The sequence below is a fragment of the Stigmatopora argus genome, chromosome 5, assembly GCF_051989625.1.
Source record: "Stigmatopora argus isolate UIUO_Sarg chromosome 5, RoL_Sarg_1.0, whole genome shotgun sequence".
Taxonomy (NCBI): Eukaryota; Metazoa; Chordata; class Actinopteri; order Syngnathiformes; family Syngnathidae; genus Stigmatopora; species Stigmatopora argus.
Window position 1 is genome coordinate 18,700,153 of NC_135391.1, and position 18,637 is coordinate 18,718,789.

General features: G+C 42.9%; 1 protein-coding gene across 1 annotated transcript; it reads left to right on the top strand.

Annotated features, from left to right (window-relative positions):
- The first annotated feature begins 7,987 nt into the window (after nucleotides 1-7,987).
- Nucleotides 7,988-11,349, top strand: LOC144074602 (uncharacterized). Its single transcript, XM_077601111.1, has 2 exons — nucleotides 7,988-8,089; nucleotides 8,409-11,349. Exon 2 carries the CDS (start codon nucleotides 9,309-9,311, stop codon nucleotides 10,542-10,544), a length of 1,236 nt encoding a protein of 411 aa, XP_077457237.1. The 5' UTR covers nucleotides 7,988-8,089; nucleotides 8,409-9,308; the 3' UTR covers nucleotides 10,545-11,349.
- Nucleotides 11,350-18,637: the final 7,288 nt, after the last annotated feature.

Sequence of the window (18,637 nt, forward strand, 5' to 3'; positions counted from 1 at the left end):
GAAATCTGCCTCAAGGCCTTCACAATCAGTTCTGCGGGTTCTGCTGCATTAAACAAGCGCCTATAAGACTGTTGCTTTAACCAATCAGATTTCGAGTTGGCAACACCACAATGCATTGTCGCAGGCGTAGGGATACGTCATTGCCTTGTCACAGGCGTAGGGATACGGCATCGCTTTCACCAACTATGATTGGCTAGTGATTAGCCAGAGCTACCAAACTGTATTTGGAGTGAGCTGCACAAGCAAATATATTGTTGTGTTGATTTAAAGCCATTTTCAAGACGGACTATGCCAGAAATACGACAGGACTGGGTCGACTTTTAGCTTCAATGGCGATAGAAAAGAAGGAAGAAAGAAAGGAGGATGGATATTGTGTACAGTTAAAAAGGATTTTTGGTGAGTAAAATATGGCTATATTCCTAAATAATATTTCAATTGTGGGCCAAGTTCTGATATCTGAAAAGCTCCAGTGTTTGTATTTAAGCTCCAGTGTTTGTATTTAATTACTAAATGCTGCTAGGATGTGGATTTTACCCCAGTTTAGTGCAATTTTTGCCATTTCACCATTGACATCCATTGCTGTCTTTTCCCGCGGAAATCACCCCCCTGGCCCGGTTGTAATGTCTGAAAAGCTCCAGTATTTGTATTTAATCAATAAATGCTGCTAAGAAGTGGATTTTACCCCATTTTAGTGCAACTTTTGCCGTTTTGCGTATGGACGTATATGGACGTATCGGCGTTCATTGCTGTCATTTTCCCGGGGAAATGATACTGGTCGCCAGTCAGTCGTAGGGCACACAGAGAGACCGACAACCGCTCACAGTGCCACCAAGTCGGAATCGAACACAGACTGCTTGCACCAAAGTCAGGAGGAAGAACCACTCCACAGTCGGGTAGCTAATCTCATCATCATAACTAGCAACTGTTATTCACGCAGGTGAGTGGCTCACTGGTACCATTGCTGGTTTTGAATTCCAAGTAATGTTGCTTAGAAGGCCATCAGTCATGCTGTAATTCGCCTCTCATATCCGCCAGTCGCCTCTACCTCGATACCGCCAACAATGTGTCAATCTACATTATTAAAACCCGGTTGGCCCTCTATTGATTGTCGCCGATGCCCTTGAGGGAGTCGGCATGTTGGACACACTGAGTCATAAATGCACAGACAGGATGTCAATGAGCAGTAAACACGAAGATATAAAAATTATCTCTCCCTACTGGTGCTGTTCCTGCTGTAATTGAATTCACATCTCATAAATACAAAAAGATCAACGGGCAATGTCACAGTGCTAAAACCATCCGAACATCTTTGGGAGCTTTTTGTAAACCAAAGACTGTTGGGATTATTAGTGCCTGGCATAGATCGACAGTTACAAAGTATTACATTGTTGGCCCTATATTTATGGATTTGGGTCATTCCGGGTTCATGTTGACTTCATTGTACTATATTTAAAAAATGAAAAAAGTTATATCAACAACATGATAGATAACCTAACATGATGGGATTTCAAAACAAAACCTGATTGTTTAGATTTTGTAATGATATTAGAACAACGTGTAGACTTTTAATGAGCACATTTTTCATATCCCTAAAAGCTCACAACATGGGAACACAATAGGATTAAAAAAATCTATCTTTGTTCTGGATGCTTATTGAATCTGGCATCCCTATGTTGATGCTAATACAGCAATACCTTGAGATATGAGCTCCAGGACTGAGCTCGTATGTCAATTTAGTCGTATCTCAAATTAATTTTTCCCATAGAAATGAAGTACTAAATACAAAATAATCCGTTCCCACCCTCTGAAAAAACACACAAAAAACAGGATATTACCTTTACTATTATGTACAATGGAAAAACATATTTTTATACCAATCTAGTGGTTATGATCTTCAATACTAAAATGTGACATTATTCAGTACAGGCAGACGGTAGCGTAGAGTGCGCGGAGGAGGGAAAGAGAGAAAGACAGGAGAGAGAAAGGACAGGAGAGAGACTTGATGGCAACGCGCTCGCAGCATAACATAAACTTTACATTTAACTTAAATGAACTTAGATTTCTATACACTTAAAAATAAGTTGTAAACTTCAATTTAAACCTTCTTGTTCTTCTCGTTTTAGTGCAATTTTTGCCGTTTCGCGTATGGACGTATATGGACGTATCGACGTTCATCGCTGTCTTTTTCCCGGAGAAATGATACTCCGGGCCCGGTTCTGATGTCTAAAAAGCTCCAGTATATGTATTTAATCAATAAATGCTGTTTTCGGCTGGATTTTATCCCATTTTCGGGCAATGTTTGCCCGTACGCCATTGACGTTGATCGCTGTCTTTTCCCGGAGAAATGATACTCCGGGCCCGATTCTGATGTCTAAAAAGCTCCAGTATATGTATTTAATCAATAAATGCTGTTTTCGGCTGGATTTTATCCCATTTTCGGGCAATGTTTGCCCGTACGCCATTGACGTTGATCGCTGTCTTTTCCCGGGCAAATCACCCCCCTGGCTCGGTTGTAATGTCTGAAAAGCTCCAGTATTTGTATTTAATCATTAAATGCTGCTAGGAAGTGGATTTTACCCCATTTTTGTGCATTGATTTATTGATTTTTTTTTATGTGGTTTTATAGCCATAAAATACTTTATCTGAAGGCGTCACTAGGAAATACACGGACCACCACCGAATTCCAGCCAACCCACACATGCTGGAATTGACCGAAATGGCAGCATGGGCATTCCACCACAGGGTCCTCTTCTGATCATATCACCCAGTGGTGGACCCTTCAAGGCCTTCTCTGCTGGCCTAAAAAATATCTGAATCACAGACCGATGTTAATTATGTTTTGTCCATGAATACTTATTAAATAATTCCAAATTGGCTGTCAGCTTCCTTTCATTGCTTTTCCCCTGGTTGCGCTGCTTCCAGATGTGTAATTTCATATTTAAGCATCTAACCAATCACATTTCAGCTATTATTTGTTGCCAGGGTCAGAAATCTGCCTTGGGGCCTTCACAATCAGTTCTGCAGGCTCTGCTGCATAAAACCACCGTCGATAAAACTGTTGCTTTAACCAACCAGATTTTGAGTTGGCGACACCAATGCCTTCTCATAGGCGTAGGGATACATCATCGCTTTCACCAACTATGATTGACTAGTGATAGAGTGGACTAGCCAGAGCTACCACACTGTATCTGGAGCGAGCTGCACAAGCAAATATATTGTTGTGTTGATTTAATAGCGGTTTTGTCAACCCGCAATGGCTGAAGGAGGAGAAGAAATTGATTTGTTTGCAGATTTACTGTCAAAGCCATTTTCAAGACGGACTTTTCTTGAAAAAGGTTGGACATCATTAAGAAAGGTCGGACATCTCCGAAGCAAGCAAGCCTGTCACAACCGGGAACAAACATTTTCAGCACTAAATCAAATAAAAACGTATGCCAGAAATACGACGGGACAGGCTCGACTTTCAGCATTAGCCTCGTTGGCGATAGAAAAGAAGGAGGAAAGAAAGGAGGATGGATATTCTTCCTGATGGTATTCACCCGAGGGTCCTCCAGGCACTCGCTCCGACCATAGCACTTCCCCTCGCTTATCTCTTTACACTGTCCTTGCAATCAGGTGACATCCCCGAAGACTGGAGACGGGCCGTCATCTGCCCTATCTACAAGAAAGGAGACCGGGAAGACCCGTTGAATTACCGACCGGTCTCCCTCACTTCAGTGATCTGCAAGATGTTCGAATCTATCATCAAAACGTCCATGATGGCCCATCTCCAGAACACAGCGGTGATAGTCAACATGGCTTCGTGTCCAAGAGATCCTGCTTCACCAACTTGCTGATGATGGAGGAATGGGTCACTCAATCAATGGACGATCGACAAATTACCGACCTGGTCTTCCTGGACTTCGCCAAGGCGTTTGATTCGGTCAACCATCGCTTGCTACTCCGCAAGTTGGAAGCATATGCGATTCACCCAGCGGTCGTGAGGTGGATTGATGCGTTTTTGGCTGGCCGCACCTTTCAAGTTCAAGTCAACGGCATACTCTCGGAGACTCACAACGCCCCCAGCGGTGTTCCCCAAGGCTCCGTTCTTGGACCACTGTTGTTTGTGGTGTTTGTCAACGACCTGCCAGAGCACATCTCCCAGCGGGTTCTCCTCTTTGCTGATGGTGTGAAGCTCGTTGCTCCCCGGAGTGACTTCGAGGACCTGCGTAGGTGCCTTCATCACGTGTGGAGATGGTCGAACCTGTGGGACTTGCAGCTCAACAGCACTAAATGCAGTCATTTGGCTATTGGGGTTCCTCCTGATGCACCTCTCGATTTTGAACCAGGACGCCTGGAACTGGAACGATCTCAACGGTGCAAAGATCTGGGCATCATTGTCGATGCCACTTTCAAACCAACGGCCCAATGCATCCAATCAGCCAACAAAGCTTGCGGAGTGCTGTTCCTGATGTTCCGGTCCTTTGCCATCATCACCACAGACATCTTCCTTCCGCTGTATGTTTCCCTGGTGAGGCCCATTCTCGAGTATGGGGTCCAAGCTGCATCACCGTACCTCGCCAGGGACATCCAGCATCTGGAGCGGGTCCAGAGGCTTGCAACGAGGATGGTTCGCGGCCTCAGCTCAATGTCCTACGAGGAAAGATGCCAGCGACTCAATCTTCCGACCCTTGAGGCTAGGCGTCTGCGAGGGGACCTGATACTGGCCTACAACATCCTCCACGGTATCTACAACATGGCCCGCGATCTCTTCTTCACGCCCGCACCTGATCGTGGTCTGAGGGGTCATCCGTGGAAGGTGTATCCTCGCAGGTTCCGGTTAAATCGGTGGAAGGCTGCTTTTTCGGTGCGCATCGCCGGTCCTTGGAACCGGCTTCCGCAGAGTGTGGTCGAGAAGCCGACGGTTGCTCAGTTCAAGAGGGCTCTGGATGACGTGTTGGCCGTGAACCAGTGACAACACCGCGTTTTTGTTTACACACTTCTTGTATCTTCGTTACATGGCCCTTAGCCTTGTGCTTTTCTTTCGCCAATAAAATTGAATTGAATTGAATTGAATTGATATTGTGTACAGTTAAAAAGGATTTTTGGTGAGTAAAATATGGCTATATTCCTAAATAATTGTTGGATTTATTATGGAATGTTTCTATATGTGTTGTAAGCATTTTTAATAAGTAATAAGGCTATAAATTAATTCATGGGACCACAGACACTTTTCCTCCCCATTGTCTCCTCAGGGCCCACAGCTCGAGGACACATTTTTTCCAGGGACGCTTTTCAGCAACAAACCCCGTGTTTCTGCTGATCGGCAAGAAACTCTTACCGTGTTTTGACGGGAATCCGGCAGGCAGATGGCGATAATCGCATTATTGTTTGAAAATACGGCTGCTTTGTTTACATAATAATACTGCTTTGTTTACCTTATAATGAAAATATTATGCCTTGTTCAACTTTTATGCTTACTTCTGCAATTCTTACACAGTTGTTTTTCTAACCATCTAGGGTGTTATTGTACTGTCTAAAGACAATTGTTGTGATTACATAACATGTTTTCGAATGTCGCGATTAAATACAATGATTCAGTTGCTGCAAGGCAGAATCCTCTTGCGAACGAAGAGGCGTTGGGAGTGATTTCCCTTGCAAGTGTAACCAGTTATGTTGAAAGATGTTTACCAATTTTTAATTAAATATTACTAATAATGATTTAAAAGGTTTTAATCATTATTCGAACAATAATATTTCAATTGTGGGCCAAGTTCTGGTATCTGAAAAGCTCCAGTGTTTGTATTTAAGCTCTAGTGTTTGTATTTAATCACTAAATGCTGCTAGGAAGTGGATTTTACCCCATTTTAGTGCAATTATTGCCATTTCGCCATTAACATCCATCGCTGTCTTTTCCCGCGGAAATCACCCCCCTGACCCGGTTGTAATGTCTGAAAAGCTCCAGTATTTGTATTTAATCAATAAATGCTGCTAGAAAGAAAGGAGGATGTATTTTGTGTACAGATAAAAAGGATTTTTGGTGAGTAAAATATGGCCATATTCCTAAATAATATTTCAATTGTATCAGGTTATTATTTATGTTTTTTATGTGTCGCAGGTGTAGCTGCAGTAAAGGTTTTATAGCCATAAAATAGTTTTTGAGGGTTGGATTGATTCAGACATAGCTGAAGGCGCTGGTATGAAATTCACAGCCCGCCACTGATATCACCTAGCTGGAAAATTTAAGTTAGACAAATTCATTATCAACCTGTCGCAAAATTCCATTTTTGACCTCTGACCTCATGAGTAGAACATTTAATGACTTCTTCCTTTTTTTAATAACAAAAGATCGAAGTGAACAAACAAACTGAATCATAACCTCCACCCTCACTTAACAGACATTCAACTTAATGACTGCCATTGAATGTCAATGGCGCTGAATCACTAGCAGCCCTCCCAAGTCAAACGTATAAAACGTTTCTAATCCAAGTGGCTCCATTGAGGACATGCTTGAGGGACTTTTTGATTGGATTTGTCTATCTTTAATCTTGAAATTGTCTTTCACTCTTTGCAAATTGCACAGACCAAGAACCAAAAAAGCAGAGCAATCCAAATGATTTTGACCTTTTAATGTCTAAGTTGGTGACGTTATCAAGAAAACGGCTCAATTTTACAGCTGAGAGATTTAATAACATAATCTCAAAAGGGGCTGGCAGTTTTTTCTTACTAATTGTTCTTCACAGGGCGATAATTCAGAGTTTTACTTCTTACTTTCATTTAATTTACCATTTCTTAACAAGTCAGATACTATGCACACATCTTCGATCATAAATAATGTAAAAAAAATTTGAAAAGGTCAGGCTCTGGGCCAGACAGGTGTGTGGTTGCTCCTGTCCCCCAATCACAGATCCAGCAGCTAATGGGTTAAGCAATGGCAGGTGCGGCTCATCAAACATCAAGGACTATTTAAGACAACCAGAGCTTGATCACGTCACTGTATCATCTTAATCAGTTCACTGTTAAGTACCTTCTCGTATTACCTCCTTGCTTCATCTTGCCAGATCTTTAACCTCTTGTTTTTGCCCTAGAACCAGGACCAGGACCAGGACCAGGACCAGGACCAGGACCAGAACCAGGACCAGAACCAGGACTAGAACCAGAACCAGAACCAGGACCAGGACCAGGACCACCACCACCACCACCACAACCACAGCCTCAGCCTCCAACATGCACTTTGTACCTTCGCTTTGGATCTCTCTACAGACCTCTCAGCTATCAACCTCCACGCTACGCAAGACAACTCCTCCAACTTCTCCTCTTGTACCTTCGCCTGGCCCTACACAATGGACACTCATAATAAATCGAAAGCTCCACGTCTGGATTGTGTGTGTTTTCTTTCTTCAGGGCACTCCGCCCACAGCCTTAAGAGAAAAAACCTCCTCAATCTATAGTAATATGGTATGAGAATGGATGGATTGAAAGTTTATCCCAGTCAATTCGATTAAGATTTCTATTAAGACATTCATTCATTTTCTAAACCACTTATCGTCACAAAGAGCGTGGGGTGTGCTGGAGATTATCGCAGTTTACTATGTGCACCAGGTGGGGGACACCCTGAATTGGTGGCCAGACAATCGCAGGGCACAAGGGTCTGGACAACCATTCACACTCATACATAGGGGCAACTTAGAGTTTTCAACCAGCCCACTCTGCATGTTTTTTGGGATGAGGGAGGAAACCGGAGTACCCGGAGAAAACCCATGCTGGCCCTGGGAGAACATGCAAACTCCACACAGTAAGGACCCACCTGGGGTTGAACACTCAAACCCAGAACTGTGAGGGCAATGTGCTAACCACTCGCCACGAGGCCGCATTTATTAGAATAATATTTTAAAAATACTGTCAAGTCAACTTTGGAGAAGATATGTCTGCCCCTCCTCCATGCCAACAGGGGGCAGAAAAGAAAACCCAAATCAAAGTCACCTCACCTCATTTCCTGCCTGAGATCATAAGGCATGAGCCAGGATATAAAAATTCAGAGTCCAGCCTTGAAACTAGACAGGCAAAAAAGGAGCAAGGAATAGCCTTCAGACCCGATCACACGCAACTGGTAGGATAAAATAAGTACCACCTAGATGCCAGCTGATTGATGCTTAATTTGCTCCTCACAACCTTAAGTTGCATTCTTTGTATTTTCCCTTAACTTGGATTACTCTTACGACCAATCTCTGTAAAGTGAATATTCGGGTTTGATCTACTCAATCAGTTAATGTACCCATTCACTTCCACTCTATAGTTTGAACACTCTCCTGCTTTTCTGTAGTAAATTCAAGATGTTATTAGTAAACTCAAGAGCAACACTTTGATCACCATAGTAACGTGAAACTTGAATGATGTCACATGCTTCCTTCTTTCCCCCTTTCTTTAAGGTTTTCAACCTAACCACTTCCTATCGCCATAAAATTCAATAAAATTGTAAACTGGAAGGATTTGAGTTGTTCTTGCGTTGATAAGATCGGGGCCCCTTTTCAAGTTTGGGGCAAAATTTGAAGAAAGAAGAGATCACTTGACAGTTGAAAACCAGCGTGGCATTAAAGACATAGGATTAAAGGCCTTGAGGCAAAGCCAACGCAGTCGTCGGAAAAGCCTCAAGCCATGGCGGAAGAAGCCACTGGGAAAACAATTGAGCTGCTGAGGTCCGAAAGGATCAGAGCAAAAATAGCCTTCATCAATCAATCCACTTACTTAGGAGAAGAGGCAAAACAGCTGGAAAAATCTGAGTTGCTGAAGGAATACAATATGCTCTGTGCACATGCACGAGAGGTGAATTGCACCAATAGCAATTACAAACTCGGCCTCCTAGCTGAACTGGGAGGTGATGAGGAAGATAGAGAAGAGGGATTGGAGGATATAAAGAAGACCAAAGAAGACTGTGAAACCAAGCTGAAAGAAGTAAGGAAAACAGTACAATCAAATCTCTGGGATAGATATGGTAGATTCGAGCTCTCGATCGGATTCGAGGAAGCAAAATTATCTAGTGAAAAGGCCCTTGAAACCCCAGTGTCTGGGGGATATAAGGGGGCCTATGAACACCTTGTAGGCTGTGCAAGAAAACGAATAAGTGACTTCATGGTAGCAGCCAGGGAATGGGGAAAATGGATCCCTGACGGAGGAGGCGCCACACAGAACAGGAGAATGGAAGACCTAAGGAAACAAAAGGCCCTCTTCGATGAAAGTCAGGCAGAATTCATAGTGGTACAAGAAGCTGAGGAGGAGGTGACAAGAGAAACCCTCCAAACAAAGCGGGCGGCAAAGCACCTGTTCTCAAAATGAAGGCCACCAGCCTACCCAAATTCTATGGCTCCAGAAGAGACTTCCACCCGTGGAAAAAGACCTGGGAAAGTCTTCAGAAACAAGGTGAGCCAACTGGCTCGACGGAAGCCAGAAGATTCCAGCTCCTTGAAAGTGTGGACGGGAGAATCTGCAGAGACCTAGGCCTGTCCACCTGTCAGACCGCAGAAGACATATTCAGGATGCTGGAAAACCGTTTTGGAAATAAAGCAACAATAGCCTTGGAGATCGTTGGAGACCTGGATAAAATCCCCGTCCTGACATCCGACCAACCCCGGAAAGTGATTGACATGATCCAAGCAATCGAAAAAGCCCTCAACGATCTCATAGAACTTGACTACACCGAAGCCATCAAAAATATGCTTGTAATCAGATCAATAGAGAGCAAGTTACCAGGGGCAATAATGAGAGACTGGTTAGTCTTCATGACCAACCCAGCTAATGGAGTCACCCCAGGCAACCACTTCGACAACCTCCTACGGTACCTGAAGGACCAGGAGGGGGTCTTGGAGAGGACTGAGCAGCTTACATGTCGGAAGCCCCCAAGATCAGTCGAACCCAGGCCATATGAATCCAGGAAGTACGCCTCAACCAAGTCCACGAGCAAAGGGGGATGTGTCGTCTGCAGGGAAGAGGGGCACGGAGAGAAGCTTTTCTTCTGCAAGGCGTTCAAAAACCTGAAACCAAAAGACAAGTTGAGTGCAGTTGAAAGGTTGGGAGCCTGCAAAAATTGCCTAGGGTGTCACAAGGATGAAAGCGAATGCAGGGACACTTACTTGTGCAGGAAACAGAGCTGCAAGAAAGACCATCACTTTTTCTTGTGTCAAAAAGGAGACGCGACACCAAGACCAAACGCGGGGAGGCACGAATTGACAGAACGACAACAGCGATTCATGTCTGGACTGTCCCCCGAAGCAGCAGAAGAATTCAAGAGAGCCTTCACCAATGTTTCGGCAAGGTCGCTCTGCACCGACAAGTCTGCAGCAATGGGGCATAGTGCAGGGGAGGAACTCCCAGTGATGCTCATGCTCCTCGAAGTAACAGCCAATGCAGGTCAGAAGATCGGAACACTGATTGACTTGGCGTCTGATACTAACTACATTACCCACAGTGCAGCCAAGAGACTCAACCTCAGAAGTGAGAAGGTCACTCTATTGGTCCACGGTGTTGGGAGGATGGTTCTGAAAGAAAGAACAAAAAAATATCTGCTCTGAGTGAGAATCAAGACACCCACGGGGACGCTAAGAGACCATGAACTCACCTGTTATGGTTTGAAAGAAATAGCAAAGATAGGTAGGACTATCAAACCCGAAGAACTGAAAGGGTTCTTCCCAGATGTCAGCTTAGAGGACCTAAACAGACCAGAGCAAGTCGAGCTGCTCATCGGTCACCGGGAAGGACGCCTCGCACCACAGAGGGTGAAAGTGATCGGCGACCTCGTCTTATGGGACGGACCATTGGGAAAGACCGTTGGCGGAACGCACCCAGGCCTCTTTGAGGAAGATAGTGTGGCTGCTCGCACATCCAGAACACACTTTGCACGGTCCATGAGGGCCACAGCTGTGAAATACCAAGAACTCAGAGCATCAGAGGAATTCAAAGCTGAAACTAGAAGCACTGTCACAGACAAAGAATTCCTCAACTGGTGGAAATGGGACAGTATTGGGGCAGCCTGCGAACCAAAGTGCGGAGGATGCAGATGTGGCAACTGCCAGCCAGGAGGCAAGGAGATGACACTGAGCGAGGAAAGAGAGCTGGAAATCATCAGAAAAGGCCTCACCTATGTCACCACCGATGATCACGTCAACCAACCTCACTGGGATACGAAATACCCCGAGAGGAAGGACGAGCAATGCACCATTTGCCGGGACAAGTAATCCGACCCATGCCACGAACGGGGGAGATTTAAGTATTTAAGATCAATGTTTTAGTTCATTCAGATCAGATGTGTGCTGCTGTGCACCTATTTAAGCTTTTACCCCACCTTGTGAGTAAGATTGTGTGTTTCACTAACTTGTGGTGTACCTTTGTATTTTTGGATCCCCTGCATTACTTTGTGCCATGCCTTTTTTTTTTGTGATTTTGATTAAATATTTGAAGTTACTACCACCTGTCTTGGAATCCTCTTTTTCTATGCATGAAAAAAAACATGAGAAGAAATGGTTGACTGTAGTAAGTATACAATAAGCTTAGACAAACAGTTGTTTCTAATGAAAGCCGTTGGCTTCAGCGCAGTCTAATGGAATTTGCTCTTCAAGACAGCCTCCTGTGCAACCATTGGCAAACTGCTTCTTTAATTGCCCATCTTCCCTCTAAATGTGTAAATGTGGGGCTTCTAACAATCCTTAACGACTGTCACTGCAGCACTGCAGCATTATAACTGCGGTTTCAATAGTGTACATTCACTCCCTACTACATAAGTTACCTGTAGTTCAAGTCACTATTGACACATATATATATATATATATATATATATATATATATATATATATATATATATATATATATATATATATATATATATATATATATATATATATATATATCAGTGGCAGGCCATCAGGGCCTTCAAGGCCTTCTCTTCTGGCCTAAGAAATATCTGAATCATATTATATTTTGTCCATCAATACTTATTATTCCAAAGGGTCTGTTAGCTTCCTTTCATTGCTTTTCCCCTGGTTGCACTGCTTCCAGATGTGTGTTTTCATATTGAAGCATTTAACCAATCACATTTCAGCCATTATTTGTTGCCAGATCAGATCTGCCTCAAAGCCTTCACAATCAGTTCTTGCGGGCTCTGCTGCATTAAACTAGACTGTTGCTTTTAACCAATCAGATTTCGAGTTGGCAACCCCACAATGATTTTTCATAGGCGTTAGCATTTTGCTGGCTGGGACATGTCATTGCTTTCACAAACTATGATTGGCTAGTAGGCGGGCCGAAGCAGCCAGAGATCGCAAACTCCACCTACATGGCTGACAGTGGCAAAAACAAATGAATTCTGTTGCAGATTTCTCTCACAAAGCTATTTTCCAAACGGACTTTTCCAGAAAAAAAATGGACATCATTAAGAAAGGGCGGTCAACTCCGAAGCTAGCAAGCCTGTTACAGCCGGGAAAATGGTGTGTGGGGCAATTTCAGCGCGCTAACTTAGCTCCACAAGCAAATAGTATATTGTTGTTTTGATTTAAAGCCATTTTCAAAACGGACTATGCCAGAAATATGACAGGACAGGCTCGACTTTCATCATTGGCTTCGATGGCGATAGGAAAGAAGGAAGAAAGAAAGGAGGATGGATATTGTGTAAAAAGGATTTTTGGTGAGTAAAATATGGCCATATTCCTAAATAATATTTCAATTGTGGGCCAAGTTGTGATATCTGAAAAACTCCAGTGTTTGTATTCAAGCTCCAGTGTTTGTATTTAATCACAAAATGCTGCTAGGAAGTGGATTTTACCCCAGTTTAATTTTTGGCGTTTCACCATTGACGTCCATCGCTGTCTTTTCCTGGGAAAAATCACACCCCTGGCCTGGTTGTAATGTCTCAAAAGCTCCAGTATTTGTATTCAATCAATAAATGATGCTAGGAAGTGGATTTTACCAAATTTTAGTATTTTAGTGCATTTTTTGTCATTTCACGTCTGGACGTGTCGACGTTCATCGCTGTCTTTTTACCGGGAAAATGATACTCCGGGCCCGGTTCTGATGTCTAAAAAGCTCCAGTATTTGTATTTAATCAATAAATGCTGTTTTCGGCTGGATTTTACCCCATTTTCGGGCAATGTTTGCCCGTACGCCATTGACGTTCATCGCTGTCTTTTCCCGGGAAAATCACACCCTGGCCTGGTTTTAATGTCTGAAAAGCTCCAGTATTTGTATTTAATCATGAAATGCTGCTAGGAAGTGGATTTTACCCCATTTTTGTGCAATAATTTATTGATTATTTTTTATGTGTTTCAGCTGTAGCTGCAGTAGAGGTTTTATAGCCATAAAATAGTTTTTGAGGGTTGGATTGATACGTTGAAGGCGCTACCAGAAAATGCACCACCCGCCACTGATATATATATATATATATATATATATATATATATATATATATATATATATATATATATATATATATATATATATATACATATTGTTAGGGTTATTAGTCTTACATTATTATATATTTGCTCGCAATGAAGAACGCTTTGCTTTACTTAGCTTATTTACATTAGAAAAGTCATTTTAGAACATCTGCTTGCAACCATGTAAATGCTGCTCCTTTGTTAGACCAAACAACAGGAAGGTCGAATCATTCATCTTAGACTGCTGGAATGCAGAGAAGAACCTTCGGCTCAACATGACCTTCATTTGTTTTGAGAGCTAAAACTTCTATTGACTTCTCACTCCAATTTTCTCACCCCTCCCTTGAGAGCTGAGATGTCCATTGTAACTAGGGTCCTTGAAGCTAATAAACAGGAAAAAGATGCGTGTAACGCCAGAATGAACCTGGAAAAAGATGGGTCGGTTCGATTCTCTCTTGCAAAAAAAACACAGATGAGTCTCCTGTCTCTTTTATTTGTGCGTGCATTTGGGAATGCCTATTGGTGAACCTAACATATATTTATACACACACACGAGAAATTTGAGATATGAGGAAAGCCAAATATTTGCCCTGAAATACAAGACAAATTTTACATACGAGCATACGATGCGGCCTCTAGGTAGTCCTTTTCAAGCTGCACAGGGATATTCATGATGAGAAGGAGGGGCTTTTTTTAATATGGATAAAGGAGAAACAGTTAGCGGTATCTGCGAGGATTTGAAAGTAAACCAAGCAGCTGAGAAAGGGGATACTTCGACACCAGCCGAAACCTTCAACACTAGTCGTGGCTGTTTCGATAAGTTAATTAAACAACCTGGGGATACACTCGTTTGTGAGGCACGGGGAAGCAGCTAGTTCCAACTCGAAAGGCACGGCGGAATACATTATAACACTCGGTTATAGCACATTAAGGTTACATTTTTAAGTGTGTATAGTAAGCAAAGTTCATTTATTTTGACATTTTTAAAGACTATGTTATGTTACATAGTCTCACAAAAGTCTAGCAAACCAAATGTGTCAGGTATCCTCCGCCACTAGCCACAACCATCTGTCTCAAAAGTAAGAACTCCGTACAATACTGTACACAATAATCTCACATTTTATTGCAGATAATAACCACTAGATAGTTTTTTGTTACTTTGTGAGCGTAGGTGGTAAATTAGGACAATTAAGTCCAAGGGTTGCGTACAAAACTTATCGCCAGAACCAGCAACAACCATTTTGAATCGAGCAAAGTAATTGACATCTTGGAAATATTTATTAATTCATCTTCCATACCGCGCATGCTGGAAAGGGTTATGGGAGTTGCTGAATCCTAACCCAGCAGACTTCACTCGAAAGGCAGACTACACCCTAGACTAGTCGACAGTCGGGGCGTTGGTCACACAGAGAGACAAACGACCCTCAGCACTCACAATCATGCCACCACCAGTGGGAATCGAGCCCGGACCTGTCCGCACTGAAGTCAAGCGAGTGAACCTCCACACAACGAGGCGGCTAGCCTGAAAATATTGCAGCTATAAATCATTTGTCAGCCTTTTGGAATTCACATAAAGTATGCACACTCACAGAGGCCGTCATATTGCAAGATGGACCAGTAATACAGAACCTACCATACTGACATTTTGTTTTCCATAAACAAAATGCATCCTTCTGACTTTTTTTTACCAGCTTTCCTGTCACACCTCAATGTCATGCCAAATCTGTCTTTTGGATTTTGCTTTACGCAAAACACTCTTGTCTATTTTGCAATATATCACAAACACATTTTGAGTTAAATCGGGAGGGAAAATGGATGGTGGACCTCCCGGATTCTTTCTTGTCCGGAGGGCACCGCCATCCATCACCCGGACCCACTGGTAAATGGCTTAGGTAATTCAGTTTCAGATGAATGCTGGCAGAAGGGAGTGTCAGCGCTAACATTATTGTGATGTATACAGTGGTAGCGGCAGATGCTGGCAGATGCCATGAAATTTGAATTCAAGGAGGTAACTTTTCTACAATCTCATGAATAGACAAGTCGGTCATAAATCAGTGGAAACTGTCAAAACATGAAAACAATGGAGATGCCATTGATGCAACAGGTGCTTAAGGAAAGAAATGAGAACTTCAAGGCTAGATATATGTTAAAATCCAGGGAATACATGGTGAAATGCATTGTATTGTGTAAAATAAATTCTTTATTTTGAAAGGCTTTTTACACAATAAATTTGAATCAGGCCTTTGTTTGAAAAAGGCTATTATGAATGCTTTTCTCAAATTTATTGCACTCATGAAGAAGTAAAAGCTTGTTAACCCTTTTTAAGACAAGTGACTAGGGGGCATCCCCTTTTGGGTCACTTAGGCAACCATCGAAACATGTTTGGTATACAACTGTGGCCTGCATGAACGGAAATGTCCTGTCCACATCACGTTTTTACACCTGTCAACCTCTGCCGATAACTGCCCTTATAAATGATTATGATTCCCCTTACAAACCCCCAAAAAACCTTACAAACACCGTACGACTCGTACGGTGTTTGTAAGGATTTTTGGGGGTTTGTAAGGGGAATCATAATCATTTATAAGGGCAGTTATCGGCAGAGGTTGACAGGTATGCTATTATTAGAAATGAAGTTTATCTCATCTCATCTCATTTTCTGAACCGCTTTATCCTCATTTGGGTCGCGGGGGGTTCTGGAGCCTATCCCAGCTGACTCCAGGCCATAGGCGGGGGGCACCCTGTATCGGTGGCCAGACGATTGCAGGGCACAAGGAGCCGAACAACCATGCACACTCACACCCATACCTAGGGGAATTTAGAGTGTCCAATCAGCCTACCATGCATGTTTTTGGAATGTGGGAGGAAACCGGAGTACCCGGAGGAAACCAACGCAGGCCCGGGGAGAACATGCAAACTCCACACAGGTGAACCGACCCGACGCGCTAACCACTCGTGCCACCGGGCCGCCATGAACTTTATTATAAATGAAATTTTACATTGCATATAATTAAATAATCCTCTAAATTACTAAAATGAAAGTGAAAACGGGAATAGACTGATTGTGCCAATAATTAAAGGTACTGTAAACTCAAAGTAAAACTGTTGGATTGGACAACAGTAAATACCACTGTTACCAACCCTAACAAATTTGAATGAGTAAAATAAATATATGAAATAATATTTGGCTTGTCAGGCATAGCCATGGAGAATGACCTCCGGAGAGATTCAAAGAAATTTTGTTCCATCTGTTATATCACAAGGGGAAAGTGATCCACCATCAACACCAGTGTATGGGGTATGGGGTGCCTCAACATGACAAACACACTGAAGCAAAGCTGCCAAATGCCAAAAATCATATTTCATGGTAGGTAAAGAGAATTATTTTGTGACTCTTCCTCGTGGAATTTACCAGGGCGCACAAAATTAAAGCTCAATACATACTATGATCTAATTTTCTAATGCTTTTCAAATAGTTTCATTTTTTTTCAATAGTTAATTTTTGCAAAGAAATAAAAAACACAAAAAATAAATCATCTATTACTCACATTTTTTGTTGATATAGCTAAGACATGTCTACACTGCTTTAAATAACTGATCAGAATGCACAGGTGTTGTTGAAAAGGAAGTGCCCGCGCTACTTAACAAAATAATTGAACACCCTGACAACGTGCAGAATACAAAGCTTATTTTGAACATGATGTTGGGTTTTGAAATTATATTTTTGGTAGCTTTGTTACGGGTGGCCCGGTGTCGCGAGTGGTTAGAGCGTCGGCCTCACAGCTCCTGGGTTCAAATCCAGGTTACGTCCACCTGTGTGGAGTTTGCATGTTCTCCCCGGGCCTGCGTGGGTTTCCTCCGGGTACTCCGGTTTCCTCCCACATTCCAAAAAACATGCATGGTTGGCTGATTGGACACTCTAAATTGCCCCTAGGTATAGGTGTGAGTATCCATGGTTGTCCGTCTCCTTGTGCCCTGCGATCGGCTGGCCACCAATTCAGGGTATCCCCCGCCTCTGGCCCGGAGACAGCTGGGATTGGCTCCAGGACCCCTGCAACCCTAATGAGGCTAAAGCAGTTCAGAAAATGAGATGAGATGAGTTTTGATACAAAATGTGTATTTAGTAGTTTGGTAAACATCTGGTGTAGTAAACTATGAAGGATTCACAGTATTTGGCAGATCAAATGGATGGATGGAGTTTCAAAATTTTATAAATAAATTTTGAGAAAATGTAAAGTTTGTTTTAAAAGTGGTGAGCATGTGAGCCTCAAAGTTCTGGGTTAGACGGTTCAATCCCCGGTGGGTTCTGTCCTTACTGTGTGGAGTTTGCATGCTTTCTTCTGACAGCATTTCGGAGGCTACATTTGAGATAAGGCGAGGCATTTACTGTATAGAACATGCTAACTTTTAAAGGCCAAAGGTTTGTTTGTGCCATAGGCTTGATCCCAGCTCCAATAGCCCGGTATCCAAGTGTCCTTGAGGAAGATGTGAACCTAAAATTTCTCTCAGTAAAGCGCTTTGGGCATTATAATAGTTGAGATCACAGGTGTCAAGCAGCCTGGGTAAGGATTACATTTTTTATGTTGCCTGTGAATTTAATCATGTGCATCAACTTTATGTGTCTTGCTAAAATCAAATAGGTCATAGAGAGCTGAAAAGGAATTTTGCAATGACTTGATAACAGATTAGCCTATTTAAAGGGGCAATATGTAAATTGGTGGCAAAGAATGGGATTGCAACCAAGATCAATTGAAGAGCACAACAATCCCTTTGCGGCCACCCGATTGTACAATGGTTCTTTTGCCTGACTTGGGTGCGGGATATGAGTTTGATTCCCAATTGGTGGCGGTGTCATTGTGAGCGGGAGTGGTTGTACATATCATTGTGCCCTGCGATTGACTGGCAACCAATTTGGGGTGCCCCCACCCCCACCTGGAGTACCATAGGTATGTGAACTAGTACTACAAGTTCACATGCTATTACTACAAGCAATTTTGCCCTACCATACCCCCACATGATATTAAAGGTGCTTTGAACAGGCAGGATGGTGGCCGTGGTGAGCACGTCCGCCTCAACCTTCTGAGATTCCCTGGTTGGTTCCGACCTTCTTGGGTGAACTTTGCATGTTCTCTCCTTGCCTGCGTGGGTTTTTTCTGGGATCTCCTGTTTCCTAGCAGTGGCAGGTGCACGAGCCCCAAAGAATGTGATCATACACCTCTATCTCACTGGGTCCTAGA